Below are 26,710 nucleotides of genomic sequence, written 5' to 3'. Positions count from 1 at the left end.
TTTTGCTAGGAAAAAATATGAAAGTTTTTGAAATTAAAGTATTTTTTGTAGATTTTTAGTACTTTTTTTTAATTGTATAATATTTTAGAATATTGTTTGTTTATTTTAGTGTTTGTTGTGTTAATAAATATGTCAGAATAGCAATTTTTTAATATAATTGTTATATATTGTTAGGAATTTGGTTACAAATAGAAAATTTGGGACATTTTTTTAGTTTTTGTCAAATAATTCAGAAATTTCATATGAAAGCACTTTTTTATACAGGATAAAAGTAGATAAAATTTACTAAATTCTCATGAAAACAGTTATATACAGTCCGATATAAAAGTTTTGCATAAAACGGCTTTGAATTTGATATTTCATTCTTTAGTAGCAATAAATAGAAAATTCGGGATATTTTTTTGGTTTTTGTCAAATAACTCACAAATTTTACATGGAAATTCTCTTTCTCAATTTCAATCTTTAGCAATAAATAGAAAATTTAGGACATTTTTTTGGTTTTTGTCAAATAACTCAAAAACTTCATACGAACGCACCCTTTCTAAGTTAGATAGGATGAAACTAGATAAAATTTATAACATTTCCTAGGAAACACTTTTATACACTCCGACATAAAAGTTTTGAATAAAACGACTTTGAATTCGATCTTTCATTTTTTATTAGCAATAAATAGAAATTTTTTGACTTTTTTTTGGTTTTTGTCAAATAACTCAAAAACAATAAGGAAAAACGCATAGTTTCTCCTTTGTGCTTCCATATAATATTTCAAAATTTCATACAAACCTTCAACCCTAATGCAAAACCTCCATTAGATTTTAATACATCGATCATACAACGGCATTACACCCTAATATTTTTTTATGCCTTGCAAAAAGAGGGTCTGGGGAAAATCCCTATTTTTTGGGTTCGGAACTAATCAGAACTAATGCATTTGATATCTATAATCCGATAGACACTCGAATCGGCCTATTTAGGAATTTAGGCGACATAAGGCGTTAATGCCCTTTTTGGGCACAGGACTGAAAAACACGAGGATAAGTTGTAATCTTCAAAATAAAAATCATAGGGAGTCAGAAGACATTTAAATTAACTACAAAGTCATTGTCTACTTATTAAAGTAATACTTTTTAGGCGTGACTATGAAGTAAATCCGTATAAATGCAACGGAAGTCCGTTACGCCCGAACTGTTCGTCATTCGCTCTCGATGATATCATTTCTGTGCGGGTCGATTGTGATTAGTCGTCGTGTATGTGAATAGAGATCTGTCGTTGTATGCGTACCGGCATCAACAAGGAAATCGGTATAAATAAATAAACATTTTATACCTACATCGTAGTACAAATTTTGATTTAATGAAAAATGCCCGAATCAGAAGAATATTTTACCCTGTTCCTTGAAAATAATAAAACAAATTAAACATTTGTGCCGTGTACTAAACGTAAGTTTATTGATTAGAAAATTATTTCTATATTATTCGTAGTTCCTATAAATCTTTGAAGTTATTAAAATGGAAAATATTTTTTAGGCAAGACAGATATTACAGCCGTTCAAAGAATGAGATTATATCGCCAGCGAAAAAGTAAAAAAAAATACAAGCAGTCAATGAATGTATGTTTATTTTAATTACATGTATAACACTTAAAAATATTAGGATACTCCTGAATGAAACTTTTGCATTGTACCATATAACAAAATGTTTCCATAAATTAAATCTGATGTCTACATGTCACCATACACCACTAGTTAACCCATAAACAATATCCATCCCCTAAAATTTTGCACCAAAAATGGCACATGTCCACTATTCATTCAATTCGTATCGGTTTTTGTGTTTTGCAAAAATCCTAGGAGGGGTTGGATGATAATATAGATTTATTTGTATGAAAACATATATATTTAGGGGTTGATTAAAGCGAGGTGATGGCTTGTGATACATTTCGTAATGAGTCAAGGGAATAAAATGAATTTGGAAAGGTCAGGGATGGAAAATAATTTTGGATGAGTTGAAAATTAACTAAAAAGTCAATATATATATATATATATATATATATATATATATATATACACATATATATGTCGTAAAAGGGATAGGAAACCAGTAAAGAAAGTAACTAGTGGTGTATGGCATCGTGCCTTAAGGCGAATTTCTAAAACTTCCGTACCGTAACAAAATGTTTGAGAAATATTAAATGTTTTCAAATAGATAATTATAAATATTGTAACATTGTCTAATATTTATAAGAATTATATAAAGTGAATTACAGAGTCAAAAATATTTATTTAAAGTATACAAGTGAGCAAATCCGAATACAAAATTAAAATCCGAATTATTTTCGATGATAAAAAAAATTCACTGTCTATTTTTTTTTGTGCTGAGACTATTTTTCCAGAGGCTTTTTTCTTTGTTTGCCTCCGTTTTGGGGATAAATGTCGAATCTGTCAGCAAATGTCAAATGTTGACAAGTCAAACAAGAAACCCCCGAATTTTACTCGATTTTGTCAAATGTGATATTATACAATGTGTGGTAAAATTTCCTCCAACGTCGATATATTTTATATTTTGCCGATAACCAAAAATACCGGGGAAAGACATCCCTAAATTTCAACAAAAACTGAATGGATGATATATTGAAATAATAAATAAATTATTGGTGTGTCATCATTCAGCTAGTTAGCAAGTTCTTAAAAAAAATATTTGCAACTCTATAAAAATTTAAAAAAATTGTCATTGGTCGTAACAAATTTAATATAATAAATATTAATATAATAATATTAATATTATTAACAAGTCAGAAAACGCACACAAAATTAAACGAAAAGTTTTACGAATAAAATAAAATAATAATATAAAACAAGAAATAATATAGTTTTGTAAGAAACAAAATAATGGAAATCTGGAAATCTGAACTGAAAGTGTTTTACTGATTTTTTTTTATACAATTTGTTCAATAAACCTTACATTTATTTAATACGTATATTAGATTCAGAGAAAAGTACCAAACTAAATAGAAACAAACTGTATGAAAATAATATTTTTAGAGCAAATAATTTTGTTGTATTGTTTCATATTGTTATAAATTAATTATGGATAAACTTTTTTGTTCCACATTATTATTTTAGTTTATTTGGTAAACCGTATTTAATAACTGTTTATATGTGTATATTTTGTAATAAGTGATCATTTATATAAATTTTAAAAAAAATATGTTACAGAGAACGCATTATTGACTTTGAATTCGATATTTCATTCTTTACCAATAAATAGAAAATTTGGGACATTTTTTGGTTTTTGTCAAATAATTCAAAAATTTTATATGGAGTCAACCCTTTTCAGTTACATAGGGTAAAACTATATAAAATTTACAACATTTCCTAGCAAACACTTTTATACACTCCGATATAAAAGTTTTGAATAAAACGACTTTGAATTCGATATTACATTCTTTAGCATGAATAAATAGAAAATTCAGGAGATTTTTTTGCTTTTTGTCAAATAACTCAAAAAAAATATATGAAAGCACCTTTTTTTTAGTTACATAAAATTCACTACAATTCCATGCCAACAATTATATACACTCCGATATAAAATTTACGACTTATTCAAAAGCAATTATTTTGTTAAAACAAGCAGAAAGTTTTTTGAATCATTCAAATCGGACGCTTAGTTCTTTCAAAAACTGCAATTTTATGCACATTTAGGTCTATATCTTCGAAACCGTTGGACCTGCCTTTGCCAAAATCTAATCATCACTTCTCCCAATCATTACTAATTGAATGTTTTTTAGATCATTCCGTTCTCCGTTCTCTCAAAAACTCGCTTTCTATTTTCTGCACTCTTTGTTCTGTATCTCCGAAACGGGTGAACCTGCCTTTGCTAAAAACTCATCAGCACATAACCCTATCAATAGGAATAGAATGTTTTTTGAACCATTCAATTCGGTTAATCCGTGCACCCGAAAACGTGACTTGAAAATTGTATCCATACATACATACACACACACATACACATCCATTTTTTCTGAAGTATGCCAAAATGTTCAGAAACCTTCAAAACGTCGAGAAATAAAAATTTTCAATTTCGATTTTCGGCCTATTACAATTAGCCTACGTGAAGTTAAAAAGCTTCGACCTTCTCGCCATAATGTAAATATATGAAAAAATGTGGAATAATAAAAATATTTTATGACAAATGTAAGAAATCTTCAAGAATTTTATAAGAATCCACTTGAATAAGTTCTGTAGTTTTTGTCTAGTTTTTTTGTTGATTTAAAGACATTTTAAGTAAAATGAAATGCTTATTTTTCTTAACATATACGAGTATACAAATTATGGAAATAAACTAGTAAATTGTATAAGAACAAGTATATATATATATATATATATATACCACCAGGGCCGGTCCTGGGGTCCTTAGCGCCCGCATGCAACTTTTTTTCTAGCGCCCCCCTCCCTATTAATTTTAACTGATTTAACAGTTTATCATTAAAATTATATTAATATTTACATAATATTTTTAAATTAGTTATTATCAAATATTTTTAAATTTTCAATTATTTTTAACGTATGTACAATATTAATATTTGGATTTTGCAACATTTTACTTTTACTTATTTATTATGCGATTGATTCTATTGAGCAAATCATGCCAGGAAAGCTAAAAATAACTAGCTTTTCATTCTCAATTATAACACTCGTATTTAATGCTGGATTTTTAAAACAATTATATACACTCCGATATAAAAGTAACGACTTATTAATCTTTATATTATCGAATCCAATAAGAATTGCATTTGAATCTCGCGCCAAATTCCAATACGCATCCCCACCACACTTCACTCCAGTTCTCGGTACCATTCCATGTTCGGCCGTCGCTTCGTCAGTCGTCGTCGTTTCTCCGACCCGAACAGACACGAAACGCGTTAGTCTCTCTCCGGCCGCTCTCGAGTAAAGAACAGTTCAAATAAATAAATTACGTACGCGAGTTTAAATAAATTATTACGCAAAAGTGTTTAGTAAACGAGTGATGGTATGATTTAAAAACAATTCTATACATTAAATACAAGTGACCAAAGTGTTTTCTAGTGCCCGTTGTAACTTTATAATAATTATAAATTGAGGTTAAAGTGTGTTTTTATTTGTCTTTTACTACCATGTTGGCGTTGTCAGGTGTTCGGCGGTGTGCCGCGGCGATTGTTCTCGTTGTGGTTGTAATGGCTTCGGAATTTAAAGGTGAGTCAGAATAAAAGTCATATGTAAAAGTCAGATGTAAAAGTCATTTATTATGTCTGTTGGTTTGGTGTAAAGTTTTTGGTTATTAAAAGGTTTTAATTAGGGATTAAGGTGGTTTTTTGGAGGTTCTGTAAGGTTTGGCACGTGGTTTTTGCAAGGGTTTGTTGCGTGTTTGTACTAAAGTGTCGGAGTCTCTCGTGAAGGTTGTAGAAGGATTTCGGAGGAAAAGCGGGATTTTCGAATTTTTTATTTTACTTTTAATTTATTACTTTTTATTTACTACTTTTTATTTTAATTTCTAATTCCTAGGTTTTCCTAGATTTTTTTTTAAAATCGGTTGGCGGTTTTTCCTGTAATTTTTTTTAATCGGTTGGTCTCCCATGGGGTTGTAGAAGGATTTCGTAGGAAAAGTGGGAATTTTGAATTTTTTATTATGACTAGTGATGTTTTTGATAGAAATATTACTTAATAATTTTAAAGTGATTTTTTGCAATTTTTTGAAGAATAGATGTTGTATTTCTAATCGGTTGGAGGTTTTTTCTAGAATTTTTTAAAGTATTTCGTAGTAGAAGCGGGATTTTTTATTTTTTTTATAATGACTAATTTTATAATTTTTGTTATAATAAGATTTTTATAATGAATTTTTGTATAAAATTTCGAAGTAAATTTCTGCAATTTTTTGAAGAATAGATACTGTATTTCTAGTTCTTCCTTATTCTTTTTACTAGAATTTTTTTTAAATCGGTTGGTGTTTTTTCTTAGTTTTTTTTTTTAATCGGTTGGAGGTTTTACCTAGAATTTTTTTAAAGGATTTCGTAGAAAAAGCGGAATTTTTGAATTTTTTATTATGACTAATAATGTTTTTTGACAAAACATACTTAAATCTTGACATGTATAATATTAATAGGTTTTTGGTGATTTTTTGCAATTTTTTTTTTTTGAGAAATGAATTTTGTATTTCTACTTCCTCCTAATTCTTTTTGAATTTCTAATTTACTATTTTTCCTAGAATCTTTGGGATTTTTGAATTTTTAATATGACCAGTATTTTTTTTCGTCTGGCACAATATTAATATTTTTTAAGTGAGCTTTTGCAATTTTTTGAAGAATAGATTTTGTATTTCTAGTTCTTTCTAATTCTTTTTAAATTTCTAGTTTAAAATCGGTTGATGTTTTTTTTTAGATTTTTTTTAAATCGGTTGGAGGTTTTTCCTAGAATTTTTTGTAAAATCACTTGGCGGTTTTTCCTAGATTTTTTTTAAAACTGCATTCAAAACAAAATTTGTAACATTAGAAATTAGGATTTATTTTGTGCATTTATTGTTACGAAAAAGTGGATCCTTTACTTGAAAAATGTATTAAAATCTAATATTTTTATTTACAATTTAAAATAAATAAATTAAAAATTAATTATAAAATACATAAATATAAATAAATATTAAGTCGAATTTGCAGATTTTTTTATATATTTATATAGTAATAATAATTGTAGTTTTAAATATCTTAAAACCTAAAATTCGGTATATTAAATTTTAAATTAATTTTGGTTTGAGTGGATTTTGGATTTTATTTACGGAAAATTGGCGTAATATTCATAATTAATTATTAAATATATAAATATAAATAAATATTAAGTCGAATTTGCAGATTTTTTTTAACTACAAATTTATTCATTTTGATTTTTTCTTAATTATTGATATTTACATGCTTATTTGTGTATTATTATTATAATAAAATATTTTAAAATTGAATCATCAATTTTATTAAGATTAAATTTTAAAATATTTTATAATAATATTTATACACAAAATTAACTATTTTTATTTGGTATTTTAAAAATTTTGCAAGGACAAATTTATTTGGAATTCATTTCATCTAAGACTGACTTTATTCTTTGGAAAAAATATTTTAAAACGCATTATTAAACATAATAATGCTTAATAAATTAAATTTGCAAATCTCGTAATTTTAGTGAGTGCCTTTGCCTTTTTTTATTCTCCGAAAAAATGGCGTTTTTCCTTTAAAAATCATTTTTATATATACTTAATATTCAATACTCATTTTTTTTGAACAAATTTGGTAGTTTTTATTATTGTGGATTTTGCATTTTATTTTACAAAAACTTGGCGTTCGAAATACTTTTATTTTAATATTTATTGACTTAAAATTTTTGTACTGCTCATTTTATACAATTTTGTTTTTCAAAAAAGTTATTTCCATTCATCCTTTTTCAATATCTATATGATTTTGATACATACTTTTAATAATTTAATTTTTATTAATATTTACAAAAATCAAGAACAGTAAAGAATTTTATTATTGATGAACCGTGAATCATTTGAGTCACGATTTGCAAAAAAACTGCCTCGGGCTTTTTGTTGAAACACTTTCAATGAAAAAGCGAATTTTATTACTTTCGATTTTAAAATAGTGTTATTTAAAAAGGCCATTTAAATTTTGCTACCTATAGAAAAATTAGTTCGTATTTTTCGCTCCTTTAAAATTATAAACAGCTTAATCAAACAAGATTTTTTAAACTTACTATTTTAACAAATCTGCCAAAATATTATCTTAAGATATGAACTTGTGTTAGGCTTATATATGAAAGAATATAATAGCAAATTTGTGTAAATCTCTATTTTTTAAAAAAAAAATTATTAATTATTTGTTCGCTCCTGTTGCTTCAAAAAGAATTCCCTAAATCATCGAAGAAATTCATACTTTTCATTCAAAAAGTTCCTAAAGTCATATCGTTTCGTCTAGAATGTTCAAATTTCAGTATTTAGTACTTCAATATATCTATTAAAATACCTCATAATTAAATTTGTAAAATTTATTATATTATATAAAGAATTTAAATTTCTTTGAACAAACTGCACGAGCTTAAACATATTACATAGCAAAACAAATTTTTAGACTAAGAAGTATTTATTATTTAGAAAGATAATTTTACACAAAATATTTATAAAGTCTTGATCTTCAATTTATATATGTATATATATATTATATATATATATATATATATATATATATATATATATATATACATAATTGTCTTAAGAAATATTTCTACAATCTTTGTTTTGTTAAAGTTGCTTCTTAGGAATTTGAAAGCAAAATAGACATACCAATATAATATGTATATATATATACTTTGAATATATATATATATATATATATATATATATATATATTCTTCTAATTAGTTAAATTATCAAATTCATTAATATTTTTTCTTAATTAAATATTTACTTCACAAGTTCACTAACACTATCTCCTAGTATAAATTTACAAAAGGAACATTTTGTTTTTGGTTTAAAAATAGCCTAAAGTTTGCTTCCAGCCTGGGTTTTGGTATTTATAGTTTAGATCGAGTTGGAGAAAACCAAATAAATATACAATTAGACCAAAAAGAAGCCTAAACATGTGGTTAAATAAAAAAAAAACTAAATTCAAACTTCTTTTTAATACCAAAATGCATGGAACTTGTTTTTAGTACCAAAAAATGCAAGGTGTTTGTTTGAGGTCAAATTTTGGAGTACCTAAATATTTTATTACCTTAAATCTATTTTTTACCACTTACTACACTTGTTATTAGTGTAAATACTGACTTTTAATTAATTTTTCTTAATTAGTAGACTCTAAAATTAATTTTTAATAAGCGGTTGTCTTTTCCTCCTCGATCCAATATATAGAAAAAAATTAATTCAAAAATGCATGGTGCTTGTTTAGGATCAAATTTTGAAGTACCTAAATATTTTATTACCTAAAATTTATTTTTTACCACTTACTACACTTGTTATTAGTGTAAATATTTGCTTTCAATCTATTTTACATAATTATTAGATTCTAAAATTAATTTTTAATAAGCTCCGGTTGTCTTTTCCTCCTCGATAGAAAAAAAATTAATTAAAAAATGCATGGAACTTCTTTCAGGTCAAATTTTGAAGTACCTAAATATTTTATCACCTCAAATCTGTTTTTTACCAACCACTACACTTGTTATTAGTGTAAATATTTAGTTTCAATTTATTTTTCATAATTAGTAGACTCTAAAATTAATTTTTAATAAGCTCCGGTTGTCTTTTCCTCCTCGATAGAAAAAAATAATTCAAAAATGCATGGTACTTGTTTCAGGTCAAATTTTGAAGTACCTAAATATTTTATTACCACAAATTTATTTTTTGCCAACTACTACACTTGTTGTTAGTGTAAATATTGACTTTCAATTTATTTTTCAGAATTAGTAGACTCTAAAATTAATTTTTAATAAGCCCCGGTTGTCTTTTCCTTCCTCCAATTTATAGAAAAAAAATCTTTCAAAAATGCTTGGTACTTGTTTAAGGTCAAATTTTGAAGTACCTAAATATTTTATTACCTTAAATTTTTTTTTACCAACTACCACACTTGTTATTAGTGTAAATATTGACTTTTAATTTATTTTTCTTAATTAGTAGACTCTAAAATTAATTTTTAATAAGCTCCGGGTGTCTTTTCCTCCTCGATCCAATATATAGAAAAAAATTAAATCAAAAATGCATGCTACTTCTTTCAGGTCAAATTTTGGAGTACCTAAATATTTTATTACCACAAATCTATTTTTTACCAACTATTACACTTGTTATTAGTGTAAATATTGACTTTCAATTTGTTTAACATAATTAGTAGACTCTAAAATTAATTTTTAATAAGCGGTTGTCTTTTCCTATTCGATAGAAAGAAGTTAATTCAAAAATGCATGGTGCTTCTTTCAGGTCAAATTTTGAAGTACCTAAATATTTTATTACCACAAATCTATTTTTCCCTTATTGCTACACTTGTTGTTAGTGTAAATATTTGTTTTCAATTTATTTTACATAATTAGTAGACTCTAAAATTAATTTTTAATAAGCCCCGGTTGTCTTTTCCTCCTCGATCCAATTTAAATTCAATTTACTTTAAAATATTTTCTCAAATGCCTCGAGTTAGTAGCTGAAAGCATTTTTCATCTTTTGATGTCGTTTTTTTCCTACAATTTCAGTTGATTTTCATTTATTTTCATTTATTTTCAAGTCAGTTTTGCTTTTGCTCTAATTATGATGTCTTTTTCGACGTCGTCGGGAAAAGTCTATAGAAAAGTTGTGATTAATTATTTATGGCAATTTTCTTTTAATAATTACTTGGGAGGTTAAATTTTGTTTGTATCTAATTATTTTATATATATTTTGGAGGTTACCTGTGTCTTAATTATTATATTTTTCATATATAATTTAATTGCTTATGTGTCTTAATTATTATATTATTCATATGTACTCCGAACATGGTTTTGAATTGTTTTGTAAAACTATTTAATACTTTATACGGAATAAAAATAAATCTTTATAAATAATTGTCTCATAAATACACAGAAATATTTAATATTTATGAAATTAATATTTATAAAATATTTATAAAATTAATATAATTATTATATTATTTACTTACACTCCAATCATGGTTTTGAATTGATTTGTAAAACTATTTAATACTTTATACGGAATAAAAATAAATCTTTATAAACAATTGTCTAATAATCACACAGAAATTTAATATTTTCAAAACAGATAAAATTTAATAGGTTACAGGTTATTAACAGGAATTTGTACCTGATTTATACCTGATCCTGACGATACTAAATTATTTCCTTATTCAGAAACATTAAGTTTTCGACATTAAAATCTCATTATTACTATAAATATATATTTATATCTGTCTGTCTGCATTTTACTTATTATTATTATTATTGCACTTGACTTGAAATGCAACTTACCATCTGTTATGCATTTTGTGATTAAAACAGTGAAGGCAAAAGTACGGTTTAGGATAAAAAATTATTAAAAAATGAATAATCATTTTAATCGGATTTAAAATTTATATTTTTAAATAATTTAAGAGGTTTGTAATACCAAAAATAAACTAGATGTAAGTGAAATTCTGTCTTAAGGCAATTAAGGCATCGTTCCTTAAGGCAATTAAGGCATCGTTCCTTAAGGCAATTTGCTGGAACTTCCCGTACCAAAAATTATTATTTTTTTTAAAAACGATTAACATTTTTGAAAAAAATTCACTTTGAAAAAATAAGATTTTTGAGAAACTATAAATTGGACAAAAAATTACTTTTTTTTTGAAAAAAAAAATTTTTTTTTTAATTTTTCTTTTTTTGAAAAATTTTTTTTTATTATTTATTTTGACATATTGTGGAAGATCTGAACATTTTTTTCAAAGCAATCGTACTGCTTTAACTGCATATAGACGAAATATCGAAGCGCGTAAGCGCCGCGTCGCCGTCTAACGGATAAACATTGGTACGGAACCCATAGGAATGTTAACAAAATTTATACTTATTGTTAAAATCTCTATAAAATATCTGATAATTTGATGAGCATATGTCTAATGATCATTTTTGACCGCCAAATGGCTCATTTTTTTACTTTTTCTTCCATATCTCCGAAACCGCTAGACCTACCTTCATGAAAATTTTATCGATTCTTCATCTTGTCAATACAAGTGAAATGTTTTTCAAATTTTCAAATCGAACGCTCCGTTCTCTTAAAAACTGAGTTACCGTTTTCGGCACTTTTTGCCCCGTATCTTCGGAACGGCTAGACCTGTCTTCGCCAAAAACTAATCAGTACGTCTCCTTATCAATATGAATCGAATGTTTTTTGAATTATTCAAATCGGTTGATCCGTGTTCCCGAAATCGTCGACGAAAATTTGTATCCGCACATACATACACACACGTACATACATACACACACACACACACACACACACACACATACACACACACATACATCCATTTTTTCTAAATTATGCCCAAATATTCAGAAACCTCTGAAACGTAAAGATATATAAAAATTTTCATTTTTGATTTTTTTGCGATTACTATAACTTGCCCTACGGGAAGTTGAAAATGATTTTTTTTTGCATATCTTCACGTTTCAGAGGTTTCTGAACATTTTGACATACCTCAGAAAAAACGGATGTGTGTATGTGCGGATACAATTTTTCGTTCACGTTTTCGGGCGCAAGGATCAACCGATTTGAATGATTCAAATTCAAAGTAAAAGTTAAAATCAATAGTGAAATTTTATTTTCAAAAATAATAACTGTATCTCATATATTAGTTTGTCAAATATCTTCCTTCCGCTTTTTTGCTCTTTCTTTATAATACAAAAAAGCGGAAGGGAGATATTTGACAACCTAATATTTTATTGTGGCCCTAGAATTTTTTACCCTTTACCATCCCTGTTCAAGATATGTTAACCAGATGTTGATTTTGTATTCTTTTCTTTACGTTTCGACAAGTGGCTGAGTATCATCATCAGATAATAATATATATACGAAAATACATATGTAAACATTCGACATCTGTTTTATTTCATTTGTAAGAAATAAATAGAAAATCGAATAAAAATTATTGCATATGCGTTTCTTAAAGATGATAGAAACAGTGCATATATAAATATTACTTTTATAAATAAATAAATAATTATAATATAAAAAGCCAATATTGTACTGTTTGTGGTATATAGTTTATTATATTGAAACTAATAAATTAATAAATTAATTTCTATAATAAAATGTGTAGTCTTTATTTAATAAAAAATAATCATCAGTTATATAACTCTATATAATTCAATTCCCATATTAATTTATTCCAATTTTCGATCAAAATCGTAACTAATTCGATAAATATTTAACTTCATTAACATGAAACATCGACACCCCATATACATATATACATATACATATATATATATATATATATATATATATATTTATATAATTATATATCGAAAAGCAGAATTTAATTTTATTACATCGTATAATTATCATCACATCATAAATATTTCGAATTGCATTCGAGAAAATTGAATTAATAAATGAAATATTTCGATATGTGTTCATTATAAAATAGTTAACTAAATATAATATTATAATTGAGAGAAAATGGCATTTTTTTAGATACTAAAATGTATGGAAAGAATTTACAAAATGTTAAATAAAATCGGAAAAATCAGATATCAGAATAAAGATTACATTTAGTCAGACAGGTATTATGAAAAAAAATTATATTAATATAAATGTGTAATACAAGTTTTTATCACATTTTATAAGTATGCTTATTAAAAATTTAATATTATTTTACACTTTTATTTGATTTTATTTGTCTTCAACCATTTTTTTTAACATAACTTTGTATAATCTGATTTCCATATTAATTTATTTCAATTTTGGATGAGATTGTAACTAATTCGATAAATATTTAGCTTCATTGACATGATATATCGACACCCCATATATATATATATATATATATATATATATATATAAATCTCGTGTCACGATGTTGGTTCGCGATGGACGCCCAAACTACTGAACCGATTTTAAATTTTATTGGCTCATCGTGTGCATATATATCCCACTTAGGTTATAGGAAATTTTGAAAAGTAAATTTGAAATATAAATATATAATTTTTATACATTTCTAAAAATTTTGACAGAAAATGATCAAAAAAAAAACAAAACACTAAAATGACAAATGTCAAAATTTAAGGGAATTTCGATATATAATGTTTGAAAAAAAAATTTGACATTTCAAAAAATAAAATTCAAAAACATGTACATATATAGAAATATCCAACATTTAAATCCAAATTTGATGAAATGCTATATTCAAAATCACTGTTTACAGTTTTAAATCTAATTAAAAATCAATGCTTAAAAATTTGAATAAATGTTGACATGTAAAAAAATTACATATCATTTGTCAGTATTTATGAAAATAATTATATAAATAGATTTACGATTTAGATTTAATTGATTAGCTTACCAAATTATTTCGGAAATCAAAACTTCATCAAAACCTTATAGATCAGAGATCACAATAAAAAAGCGACATATTGAATTTAAAATTAATCATAAACAAAATTTTGAAATTTCACAAAAAAATGTTTAACGACTTACTTCAATAAGAACCAAATAAATTAATTATTCCAAGTTATGTTATAGGCAATATTGCCAAGCAAATTATAGATACAAACATTATTGTAAAATAAATATTATCATATTATATTAATTTTCGACCAAGAAGGAAATATTTTGACATTTATAAATTTAGTGCATATTGGATATATGGAATTGACATTCACTATTTTTCAATTTTATATAAAAAACTGTATATTTAGATAAAGATACTGCGTTGATTTAGACTAAAATTTAATTTATTCTTTAATTAAAAAAAATGACATAAACAAAATTAAAATAAACAAAACACTATGATGCGTTGGAATTATTTATCGGAGTGTAAAGAAATTTGTGTAATTTAAACATAATATTATTATTAATATATCAGTTAAGATATATTTTGACTGTCATCGCAAATGCTAATCTTACAGGAAATTGTAACCTCTAAAATGGAATAGTACAATCTGAGGGTATCATTGGAATCTGACAAAAACAAACTAGACAAACTAAATATTATATCATATTATATTAAATTTTGATCGAAAAGAAAATATTTTGACAGTTAAAATTAATTTGAAATAAAATGCAAATGTCAAAAATCAGATCTTTATATAAAAAAATATTTATTTCCACAATATTCCTGTGTTGATTTATCCAAACTTATGAATTTAACAATTATATAATTATTCATTGATGACTTAAAATAATTATTAATTTATTAACAAATAAATAATATTTGAAAGAAAATTTTATTGACATATATGACATGACAAAAGTATAATAAACAAAAAAAAACTATGATGCGAGTGAATTAATTTTTGAAGTATGAAATGTCAAATAATTTTGAAAATTATAACAAGTTTTTAACTATTTGTCAAAGAATCAGAGTCCAAATCTATTAAATATTTGATTTTTGGCACTTTTATTAATTTTTTATCAATTTAGGCATATTTTTTATGGCAATACAACGTTTGCCGGGTTAGCTAGTATATATATATATATATATATATATATATATATATATATATTTGGTATTAAAAACCTCTTAAATTATTTAAAAATATAAATTTTGAACCTATATGAAAAATGTTGTTCCCGATTAACTTTTAAATATACTTAAACGATTTTAAGCACTGAAAATAAGATATTTGCAAAAAAACTAACAAATTCATTCTGCATAAATATTCTGAAAATTTTACAATTTTTATAGTTCTTACATCATCATCTCAGTTTGTTTCTGTTTTTTATCTCAACTAATTTAATAATATCCAGAACCCGAAAAAAATCACTTGATACTTTGGTCAATGTAATTTGAAACTTTCTCAAGTGTTTTTTATATTTTTTCATATTTTGGCGTCTCGTCTGGAGCAAATTCGATCAGACATTCTTATTAAAGGACACACAATATTTCTACCAAGGTTAAAAAATATTTTTTGCACAAAAATGACATCATAGTAATACAATTTCTATGAAATTCTTTTAATCCCTATGAAATTTTCTCCCCATGAAGTGTTAATAAGTATTCCCAAATAGGGGAGATCGGTGCAAAACTAATAAAATAGGATTAGTCATCACCAAAAACGTGTCGTCATCTGAATTGACAGAGATCAGTCATAATTTTGACAGGAATTAAAAGAAGACCCATGACTGTCTTTCTAATTCATCCATCATTTGATGAAAGATGCAGATATTTTGTCAGGGAATTATATTTTTTTTGTAGGGGATGTAGTGGATTAATTCAGTGGTTGCCAAGGATAAAAGAATCAGTCGTATTTATCAATATTTTTTTAACAAATTTTTGAAAAAAACATATCTTTGCATATAACATTTTTTCTTGATTTTTGATTCCACGACTAGTAGTGATTTTTAAGGGTGTTTTTGTTAGTTTTTTGTAAATATCTAGATTTGTGTGCGTAATAATGTATATGTGTGTTTTAGAATATTATTAAATATTAAATTATACACATATTTTGTGTATAATAAATTTTTCTATTGTTATTAGTTTTTTAGATAATTCACTTTTAGGTTTGCCGAATTCAAACTTTTTCTCTTGAAATCAGCTAATTTTGAGGCCATTTTTTTTAGTTTATTGCAAATAACATGATTTGTGTGCATAAAAATGTATATGTATGTTTTAGAATTTTGTAGGGTATTAAATTTAGTACATACTTTGTATATAACAATTTTTTTTTAATATTTTTTGTTTTCGAGATATAAAGCTTTCAAAATAGTGTTTGCATAAATTTTGGTTCAACGAACGTTTTGCTTGAATTTTGGGGGCAAACTTTTAGTTTCTTGCTAATATTTTGATTTGTGTGCATAATAATGTATATGTCTGTTTCACAGTTTTGTCAAGTATTAAATTTAATACATTTTTTGTGCATAACAATGTTTCCTAATATTTTTCGTTTTCGAGATATAAAGCTTTCAAAATAGTGTTTGGATAAATTTTAGTCCAACGACAGTTTTGCTAGAAACTTCGGAATTTTTTAGTTTATTGCAAATATCTTGTTTTCTATGCAAAATAATATATATGTATGTTTTAGAATTTTGTAGAGCAATAAATTTAAGTTCATTTTTTCCATACAACAATTTTTCCTAATATCTTTTGTTTTCGAGATATAAAGCTTTCAAAAGAGTGTTTATATAAATATTGGTCCAACGACTGTTTTGTTCGAAATTTAGCAATTTAGGGACAATTTTTCAGTTTCTTGCAAATATCTTGATTTACGTGCATAATAATGTATATGTATTTTTCTTAGAATTTTGTAGAGTATTAAATTTAATACATATTGTGGATATAACAACTTTTTTTAATAGTTTTTGTTTTTGAGATACAAAGCTTTCAAATGAGTGTTTTCATACATTTTGGTCCAAAGAACGTTTTGCTTGAATTTCGAGGGCACATTTTTAGTTTCTTGCAAATATATTGATTTCTGTGCATAATAATGTTTATGTATTTTTGTAGTGCATTAAATTTAATACATTTTCTGCAAACAACGATTTTTCCTAATATTTTTCGTTTTAGAGATATAAAGCTTTTAAAAGTGTTTTCATAAATATCTACTCACTGTTTTTCCTAAAACATACCAATTTCGAGAACAATTTTTCAGTTTTTTGAACATATCTCAAATTGAGTGCGTTATTTTGTATATAAGATTTAAGATTTTTTGTATTGTATTGTTATTTTGTATGTAGGTTTTGTAGAATGCTAAATTCGTCAGAATTTCTGCATATAACACATTTGTTTATCATTTCTGGTTTTCGAGATATTTGGCTTCATAAACAAACTGATGATATTTACAAATTTTGCGGACATGTTTTTAGTCTTTTGCAAATATCTTGATTTATGTGCATTGCATTTTATATATGTGTTCTAGAAGTTTTTAGAACAATAAATATTACAAATTTCTTACATATAATATAATTGGCTAACGTTTTAGTTTCGAGATATTTTTGCCTTGAAATTTTAAAATTATTTTACTACTGTTTTGTTCGAGATTTACTAATTTTGAGCGCAATTTTTTAGTTTTTCTTTCAAAATATCTTGTTTATTGTACGTTATAACGTTTATGTATATTCTAGAATAGTGTAGAGCATTAATTTTTACATACTTTTGGTATATAACATGTTCACCTAATATTTTTATTTTTTTAAATATTTTGCACTTAACCAACAAAATCATACTTCAGTTTTTCTTCAAATTTCAGGAGCATTTACTTAAGTTTCGGTACTATTTTTGTTATAAAACTCACAACAGATTTTATATAAAATATAACAAATATTAATTCTATCATTTTTATATTTTTTTCAACAGTAGCAGTCGACATCAAATATATTTTACAATTAGTACCGACTCGTCATCTTTGATTAATTTTATCTAAATGAGATATCTTAATCACAAGAAGATATTAATTACAAATTCTCTGTATTAAATTAGTCTGTGTAAAATGATATTTGGAGCAGATACCACTTGTTACCACTTGAAGAACAAGATGAAATTATATGAAACCATCTGAGATAAGTGTCGGCTTCTTAAAATTATTATCAGAGATACATATTGTATTACAAGATTATTTTAAGCTTTTTCCAAGACTCCATTTGATATTTGAATCGAATTTTAGACACTAATATATTTAAAGATATATACAAGTATAAAAAACAGTAATTTTTAAAAGATCCACCACTAAATTACTAACAAATTGTGGACTAATATAATTTTTGCTCATCTTCCCACTTGACTGTCGTGTTTTTTTTAGTAAATTCGATCTCATATGGTGTGTGTGTATGTATATTTATTCAATGTTGTAATTCGATCACAAATGTGGGAACATTAATTCAAGTGTCGTCACTGGGTATTTATTAATTGAAGACACTTTTTGTGTCTGTTTTGTTTCCTGTTGATTAAGGATGAATGAATGAATTTGTCGGTCGTTTTAATAAAATTTATTTAAAAAATCCAACTTCCATACATTATGCTACTGAATCACACTGAATACTGTCAAATTGTCATGTATTTGCTGCGCATTCAGGCGTTTTACACGTAAACTGCAACGTCTCTCGTATGTTATGGAGCTGGATCAGAAAAATCCTGGTATTTACGATCGGTTTTTTGATATTTGTGCGGTTTTTGGGTTAGGTTTTTTGTCTGACAACCTGAGAAATACGCTTGACTGCATAGCAATTACATGGCTTTTGTCAATATTTTGTATGAAAAGTTCTTCATAACATAGCCTTGCCATAACATTTGTCTGTATTATATAAAATGCGCCTGATTTTACATCAAATAGCCTAGCATTTTCACAATTTCTAGTTGCCATAACAACGCTTTGTTATCATTCATTAACCTTAAATATTAATTAATTAACTATTTAAATTTGATACATGCAAAAAAAGATTTTATTTAAATTTATGAGTTTCATTCGATATGATGTAAGAGTAAAGTTTAGATTTTTTTTATAAATATTTATGTTAGTTGTAGAGCATTAGAACTTAAATATGTCATACTTTATTATATCTATTTTAGTCACAAATACTAAAACTAGCGAGTGTTTTTGAAAATTTTAAAGATATTTGCAGTTTTATAAGAAAAGCACTGGCTTGTAGTTTGAAGTGATATGATGGAGGAGTAAAGTTTTAGATTTTTTTAAAAATAATTATGTTAGTTGCAGAATACTGGAACTTTAGTATGTCATTCTTTATTATATCTATTTTAGTTACAAATACAAAAACTAATAAGTTGTCTTGGAAATTTTGAAGATATTTGCAGTTTTATGAGAAAATTACCTACCAGTTCAGATGTAATACGATGGAATAATAATAAAGTTTATGATTTTTTTTAAATATTTTTGTTTGTTTTAGAATGCTGAAATTTCAGTATATTATTCTTTAATATATCTATTAAAATAGCGAATACTAATACTAATGAGTTGTCTTGAAAATTCTAAAGATATTTGCAATTTTATGAGAAAAGTACTAGTGCACATATATACATATTCTGATTTGAAACGAAGGAGGAGTAAAGTTTTAGATTTTTTGTAAATATTTGTGTTTGATACAGAACGCTGAAATTTTAGTATGTCATATTTAAATATATCTACTATAATGCTAACAACTAAAATTGATTAACTTCTTTTGAAAATTTTTAAGATATTTACAATTTTATGAGAAAAGTACTAATGCACATATATACATATTCTGATTTGAAATGATGGAGCAGTAAAGTTTCAGATTTTGTATAAATATTTGTTATTGTTCTAAAACGCTGCAATTTTAGTATATCATACTTTAATATATCTACTACGACATTAAACATTAAAATCGATAAATATTCTTGGAAATATTTGAGATATTTATAAATTTATCAAAAAAAAATTGATAATCAAAACAAAATTCAAATTTCAAGAAAAGTCATCGATTTTAATATTTGTTATCATTATAGCAACATGCAACATTCTACAACAAATGCAAATATTTTTTAAAAAAATCTTAAACTTTACTCCTCTATAGCATCACATCAAACTATGAACTTATGATTTGTGTCGCACAGCGTATTAAGTTTATTCCGTTTATTTATTTTCTTATTGGTATAAATAGTTAAAAAAGATCCTTCTATAATTCTTCTTTTGAATAAATTTTGTTCGAATTGTAGGACGAAAGTCTATATTGTGTTGCAAAGTATTAATGTGATCCCTAATCATAGTTTTAAATTGTCTCGGATTTTTTGCTTTGTTTTTATATTTTTGTAAGCGTTTAATGAAGTACTGGCTTGTTTCTTCTATGTAGATTAAATTACAATCAACCACATAACTTTTGTCAATATTTAGTATGGAAAGTTCGTCATGACATAGCCTTGCCATAACATTTTTCTGTTATGTGGCAAAATTTGAATTTTTCTGGGCTTACCAATGTTTGTGACATAAAATCCCCAAGTCGATTTTTCAATAAAATTTTTCCCCGTACCCTTTTTGAGGTACAACTACCCTGATATTACTTAATCCCATCTGAAAAGAGAAATCCTCTTAAATCGTAGACAATGGAACAATTCGTTCGCATCATCAGTCAGTCAGTCGGATAGAGTTTGTCTCTTCCTATATAATATACCAATACCAGTATAAGTACCATTTATACCAATACCATTATACCAACTAGTTGCCTTTTGTACAAGAAAAGTCACCATTCAAAAGACCGAGTGAAACCGAAGACAAAAGGCGAATAAATTAATCGGAGCTGACACTAATTAGTCACTAATTAGTAGTAGAGGAAAGATGGGAAAATTTTTAGATCAAATGGTAAAAGTTAGGGAAAAGAGTGGAAAGGGTTCAATGGTGACTTAGAGGATTTTGTAGGGTATAAAATAAATTTGATAGTAAAAGGAGGATTAAAATTTTATTATTATTTATTAATACTGAAATTTTTGTTATTAATATTGATATAAATATTAGTATAATATAATATAATAATATTAATATAAATAAATATTTTTTAGAATTGAATACTATTAAGGTGCCCATATCCATTCATTCATTACCATCATTTCTAACGTTCTATTTATTTATTAACTTCTCGTAGGAAATTTTTTACATTTCTCGACGTTTTGAAGGTTTCTGAACATTTTGGCATACCTCAGAAAAAATGGATGTGTGGGTGTATGTATGTATGTATGTATGGATACAATATTTCGTCCAGTTTCGGCCGCACGGATCAACCGATTTGAATGGTTCAAAAAACATTCGATTCCTATTGATAGAGAGATGAGCTGATTAGTTTTTGGCATAGGCAGGTTCAGCCGTTTCGAAGATACAGAGCTAAATGTAAAAAAATGACAGGCAAATGGCATTCGATTTAAATGATTCAAAGAACTTTCTGCTTGTTTTAACAAAATAATTGCCTTTGTAAAAAAATTTGTTTTGTTCTTAATTTTTTTTTCAGAAATTTTTTCTGTAATTTTGGATAAAAATTCAAAAAATCACCCAGGCTAAGCACAATCTAAGCGCCACTCTGGTACAAATGTTGACCCGGGTGCGTTTAGACTGTTTATGTACTGGCAATTTTCATTGAAAACTATTGAAAAATGTGAAAATGCCGCCAAGCTAAGCACAGTATAAGTGAAAATGTCGCACAGAATTATTTACAAATGCGTTTAGACTGTAACTATACGGGAGCACTTTTTCAATTTTTTGTAAATTAGACAACTATTTTTTTTTGAAATTGAATTCGAAATGAAATGGCGATTGTTAATGTTCTGGAGATAAATTGATTTATGATTTACATTTGATTTGCTCAGATATAACAATAAGATAGCAAAAATAATGAAAGTTACAGTATTTGCTGTAATAATATATTTGAAAACGTTCAAAATTTCTCAAAAATTTGATTATGGTACGGGAAGTACCAGCAATTTGCCTTAAGGCACGATGCCATACACCACAATTTTTTTTTATTCATTCAAATCGAAACCGTGTATGAAATTATGCAAATTCTGTTATTTTTCCACATACAAGTTAAAGTTAATTATAAAAGTTTTAATGATTTTTGAACTGCGGTGTATCTGATTGCGATTTTGCATTAGCAAAAACAAACATTCGTGGATAATTCTGTAAACATGCGATTGTTCTATTTGCAAATGCTATATAAATCGACTCATATGGTAACAGAAAATAGTTATTTTTAATTAAAAATAAGTGTATTTAATTATTTTGCCTAGTGGCAAGTTGCGGTAAAAAAAAACAATTGTGCGTTAGAGAATTTTGCCGAAAGAAACCATGTGGTGGGGATTAAAAATTTGAAATAATAATTTTTATAATATTATTAAGTTTATTACATTTTTGTATCAATAAAAAATAGGTATTCGTAATTAACATTATATATATTTAATAATTTTGCCTAGTTGAAAGTTGCACCAGTAGCAAAATTCTAATAAAAAGATTTTTTCAGAGATTCTGATTCGAGTTCAAAATAATTTATCAAATGTAAGTTTAAAATAGTTATTTATTACACAACTATATTAATTATGAAAGTTGATCTATTTTACCTTTGTATGTATATATATATATATATATATATATATATATATATATATATACAGTTATTACAGGAAATTGATTTGTACAAAAAAGTTTTGTCACATAAAGTTCTTTAACTGAAAATAATTTCACTTTCAAGTCGAGAGATAATAATACAAGTTTCTAAAATAAAAACTAGAATTTTTGTTTTTTTTTTGAAAAGATATGAAGTATTTTATTGGGTCATAAAATCCCTGAGCTAATTTTGTGAAAAACTTCTAATTGTACTTGTAATTTTGATTGTACTTTAAAAATTACAATTAAATCCATAACAAATTTACTATGAATTTTTATTGTATGTATATTATATGTATCTTTTATCTAAAAACCGTGACTTCAGTGTTTTTAAATTTTTTCCCCCAGTTTTATCAAAACATTTTTTATCATGTAAAAGTTTCAACACTTAGTATTTCTTCCTAAAGTTTTTATTTATGTAAAAAAATCTAAAGTCTATTAGATCTATATAAAATTTACTACAAAATTTTACAAAACTGGCTCATGTATCTACTATCTAAAAACAGTGACTTTAGTGTTTTTTTTAAGTTTTTGTTATACGATAGAAAAACATTTTTTATCATCTAAAAGTTTCAACACTTAGTAGTTCTTCCTGAAGTTTTTTTTAGGTAAAATTCTTTATAAAGTTTGTGATATGAATACAAAATTTTATCTAAAACTTGCTGAAAACTTGGACTATTTTCTTATAGATAAAAAAAATAGATACAAACAAAAATTACATTTTTACAATTTTTCACAAATTTTGTAACTTTTTATTAATAAGAAATATTTCATATTTTTATTTTATTTCCTATACAGAACCCTTAAAACCGAAAAAATTTAAATTAAATTAACTTTGACCATATCCATTCGACACAAAGAATCGTATTTCATGAAACCTTAGAAGAAAAGAATTTTTTTCTCGGACTCATATTACGACCGAAGTCGTCATCGTAAGGATTCTTTTATTTTTAAAACAAATACTTTTTCAAGGACTTTTTTTTCATGTCCTGACCTCACATGTGGAGAGTGTTATCCTTGAGAAAAAGTAAAAGAAATATTTTAAAAATTATTTGAACAAAAACTGATTATGAATACAAATATCAGCTCATTTTGTAATAAAATTTTATGATTTTATAAATTTTATAAATCAAAATGTTGATTTATTTTTTCTTTCTAATTATTATTTTCACATGACTGTTATTGTTAAAATACTTAATAATGAGTTAATTAAAAACTTAAATTTTAAAAACACTTAAAAATTGTGAAACAAAATATTGTCTTCATCAAAATACCTAAAAATTTGTAAAAGAAAAAAACTTACATTGTAAAAATACTTAACAATAATAATAAAAATGATAATGATAATATTATTATTAATAATAATAATAATTTTAACAATAATATAAGACACGTAAATTTGTTAGAATATCATAAAATAACCTAAATTTTGTTAAATAAAATAATTATATTGTTAAAAGTATTGTAAAGCTTATTAAAATACTTATTGAATTTTTAAAAAATACTTGCCATAAACAAACTAGTTATATTTAAAAATAATTAAAATTAACTAAATATAAATGAGTTTATAGTAAATAAATTAAATAATAAATAAATAATTAATAAAAAAGCTAATACTTAAGTTATATTAAATCTGCAAAATCTTGACTTGAGCCTTATTTTAATATTATTATACCGACGGCTTGTAAAATTAATAATAAAAAACAAATATAAATAAAAAAAATATGAAAACTTTATTAAGAAAGCTAATATATTATACTATTTTTAAATTTATAAATGAAATTTCTGTAATTTTTTTGAATATTTTAATTACTCAAATGCGATTCGTATTTTGCTAAAACAGTGTTATGCTTGAAAAAAAGTAAAGGAAATATTTTTAAAGTTATTTGAACAAAAACAGATTATGAACACAAATATCAGCTCATTTTGTACTAAAATTTTATATGAAAACTATATTAAAAAATAACGAATATATTATACTATTTTTAAATTTATAAATGCAATTTCTGTATTGTTTTTTAAATATTTTAAATACTCAAATGCGGTTCGTATTTTGCTAAAACAGTGTTATCCTTGACAAAAAACTAAAGGAAATACTTTTAAAATTATTTGAACAAAAACAAATTATGACCACAAATATAAGCTCATTTTGTAATAAAATTTTGTATGAAAACTATATTCAAAAAACTAATATATAATACTATTTTTAAATTTATAAATGAAATTTCTGTAACTTTTTTTTAAATATTTAAATACTCAGATGCGATTCGTATTTTGCTAAAACAGTGTTATCCTTGAAAAAAAAGTAAAGGAAATATTTTTAAAATTATTTAAACTAAAATGAATTATGTACACAAATGCACTCATTTATAAAATTTTATGTAAAATTAAAGGACTAAATATATTATTCTATTTTAAATTAAATAACAAAAATGTTGATTGAAATGTTTGTAAAGTTATTTGAATTTTTCATTTTTTTTATAAAATTATGTATTATTATTTTTTACGATTTTTTAGGCCTAATAATGTTATATTGTTTAATTTCTCATGAAATTATGTCTAATTGTCTAATGAACAATAAACTAAAAAAATAAAAGATTAAGAAACAATACCCAAAAATTTAAATTTCTTCATTTAAAAACAATTGTTTAAATTGTACAAACGTTTCCCACAGTAATTCTTCTTCTAGATAATTCACGTAGATTAAAACTTTAGTCTTGAAATATTTTTAAGAATATTTTTTTTAACATTTCAATATTTTGTATAGATATTTTTGAAAGAAATTAATTAATAAAAATAATCTTGGTGTTAATAATAAAAATAATAACTGATATTGAAAAAAATAGTACACACATCTATACAATAGTTGTTTGTTTCTTATTAAAAAATATTTTGTTTGCGAAATTTTGGAATAAAATATTTAACATAAACTGTAACTTGTTTTACATATTTAGACATTTTTAACGATTTGAATTTTATGTTTATAAATTAATCAAAAGTACTGTCAACCTTCAAAAAGACTAAAATTAGTCTAAATATTACATAAGAGTTTAAAATTTGTAACTTTAATTATTATTTTGTTAAAATATCTTAAATGTCTGCTTTAATGCTTTAATACTACAGGTGTTTTTTTATTATAAAACGATTAAAATATGTAACATAAATAAGTCTTCGAACTTGTTATATAAATTTAGATTTTTAAAAATTTAAAAATATTATTATAAACTAATCAAAAGTACTGGTATTCTAAAAAGTCTGAACCAAGTCTAAAAATTATTACATAACATCCTAAAATTTGTAACTTTAATTATTATTTTCTTTAATATAAACGTGTTTCTTTTTTATTATAAAACACACTGTGATTTTATAATTTCATCATAAAACTATTTCTTTTGTGTGTTTTTATAAAAATAAATCCCTTTTCATGTGTTTTTTATATGAAGAGTTACCTGAGATTTTTACCTGAGGGTGCACACCTGACTTTTAGGGATTCTTTTAGGTTTTATTTACTTATTAACACTTCTTTATATATATATATATATATATATATATATATAATAAATACCAAACTATTTTTAAATACGAATTAATATTATTGATATTGCAATCAACTAATAAAAGGCTGATGAAATTTTGAATATATTGTCATAATATAATTAATAAAATACTATTTTATTAGGTATTTTGTAATAGCTATTGCATTTATATTAAATTTGCATTTCCTAGATATTCTAATTGTAATTTCACCCAACGTTTTTTTTTCAACTTTGTTCTAAGAATATGTAGTTTTTCTGTTTAGTTTTTTATATTATTTCCCATTAATAACAGGAAGGATTGTTAAATAAAATTAGTGGGGCGCATGGCATGGTGCCTTAAGGCAAATTGCTGGAACTTTTTTTGAAAATTCTCAAA

The 26,710-nt window shown here is 24.8% G+C and overlaps 1 protein-coding gene across 1 annotated transcript in view; it reads left to right on the top strand.

Moving 5' to 3' along the window:
- The first annotated feature begins 4,996 nt into the window (after window positions 1-4,996).
- Window positions 4,997-26,710, top strand: part of LOC113389001 (fasciclin-2-like) — a 621,753-nt gene continuing 600,039 nt past the window's right edge. The window contains exon 1 of the mRNA XM_026626031.1: window positions 4,997-5,230. Within this exon, the coding sequence (XP_026481816.1) occupies window positions 5,152-5,230 (79 nt within the window). The 5' untranslated portion in view covers window positions 4,997-5,151. The remainder of the gene's footprint in view (window positions 5,231-26,710) is intronic.

Source organism: Ctenocephalides felis, unplaced genomic scaffold (assembly GCF_003426905.1).
Source record: "Ctenocephalides felis isolate EL2017-DRISC unplaced genomic scaffold, ASM342690v1 CF-g0.4_SCAFFOLD_03573, whole genome shotgun sequence".
Lineage (NCBI taxonomy): Eukaryota > Metazoa > Arthropoda > Insecta > Siphonaptera > Pulicidae > Ctenocephalides > Ctenocephalides felis.
Note: the sequence above shows the minus strand (reverse complement) of the source record. Positions and strands in the feature narration are given on the sequence as shown.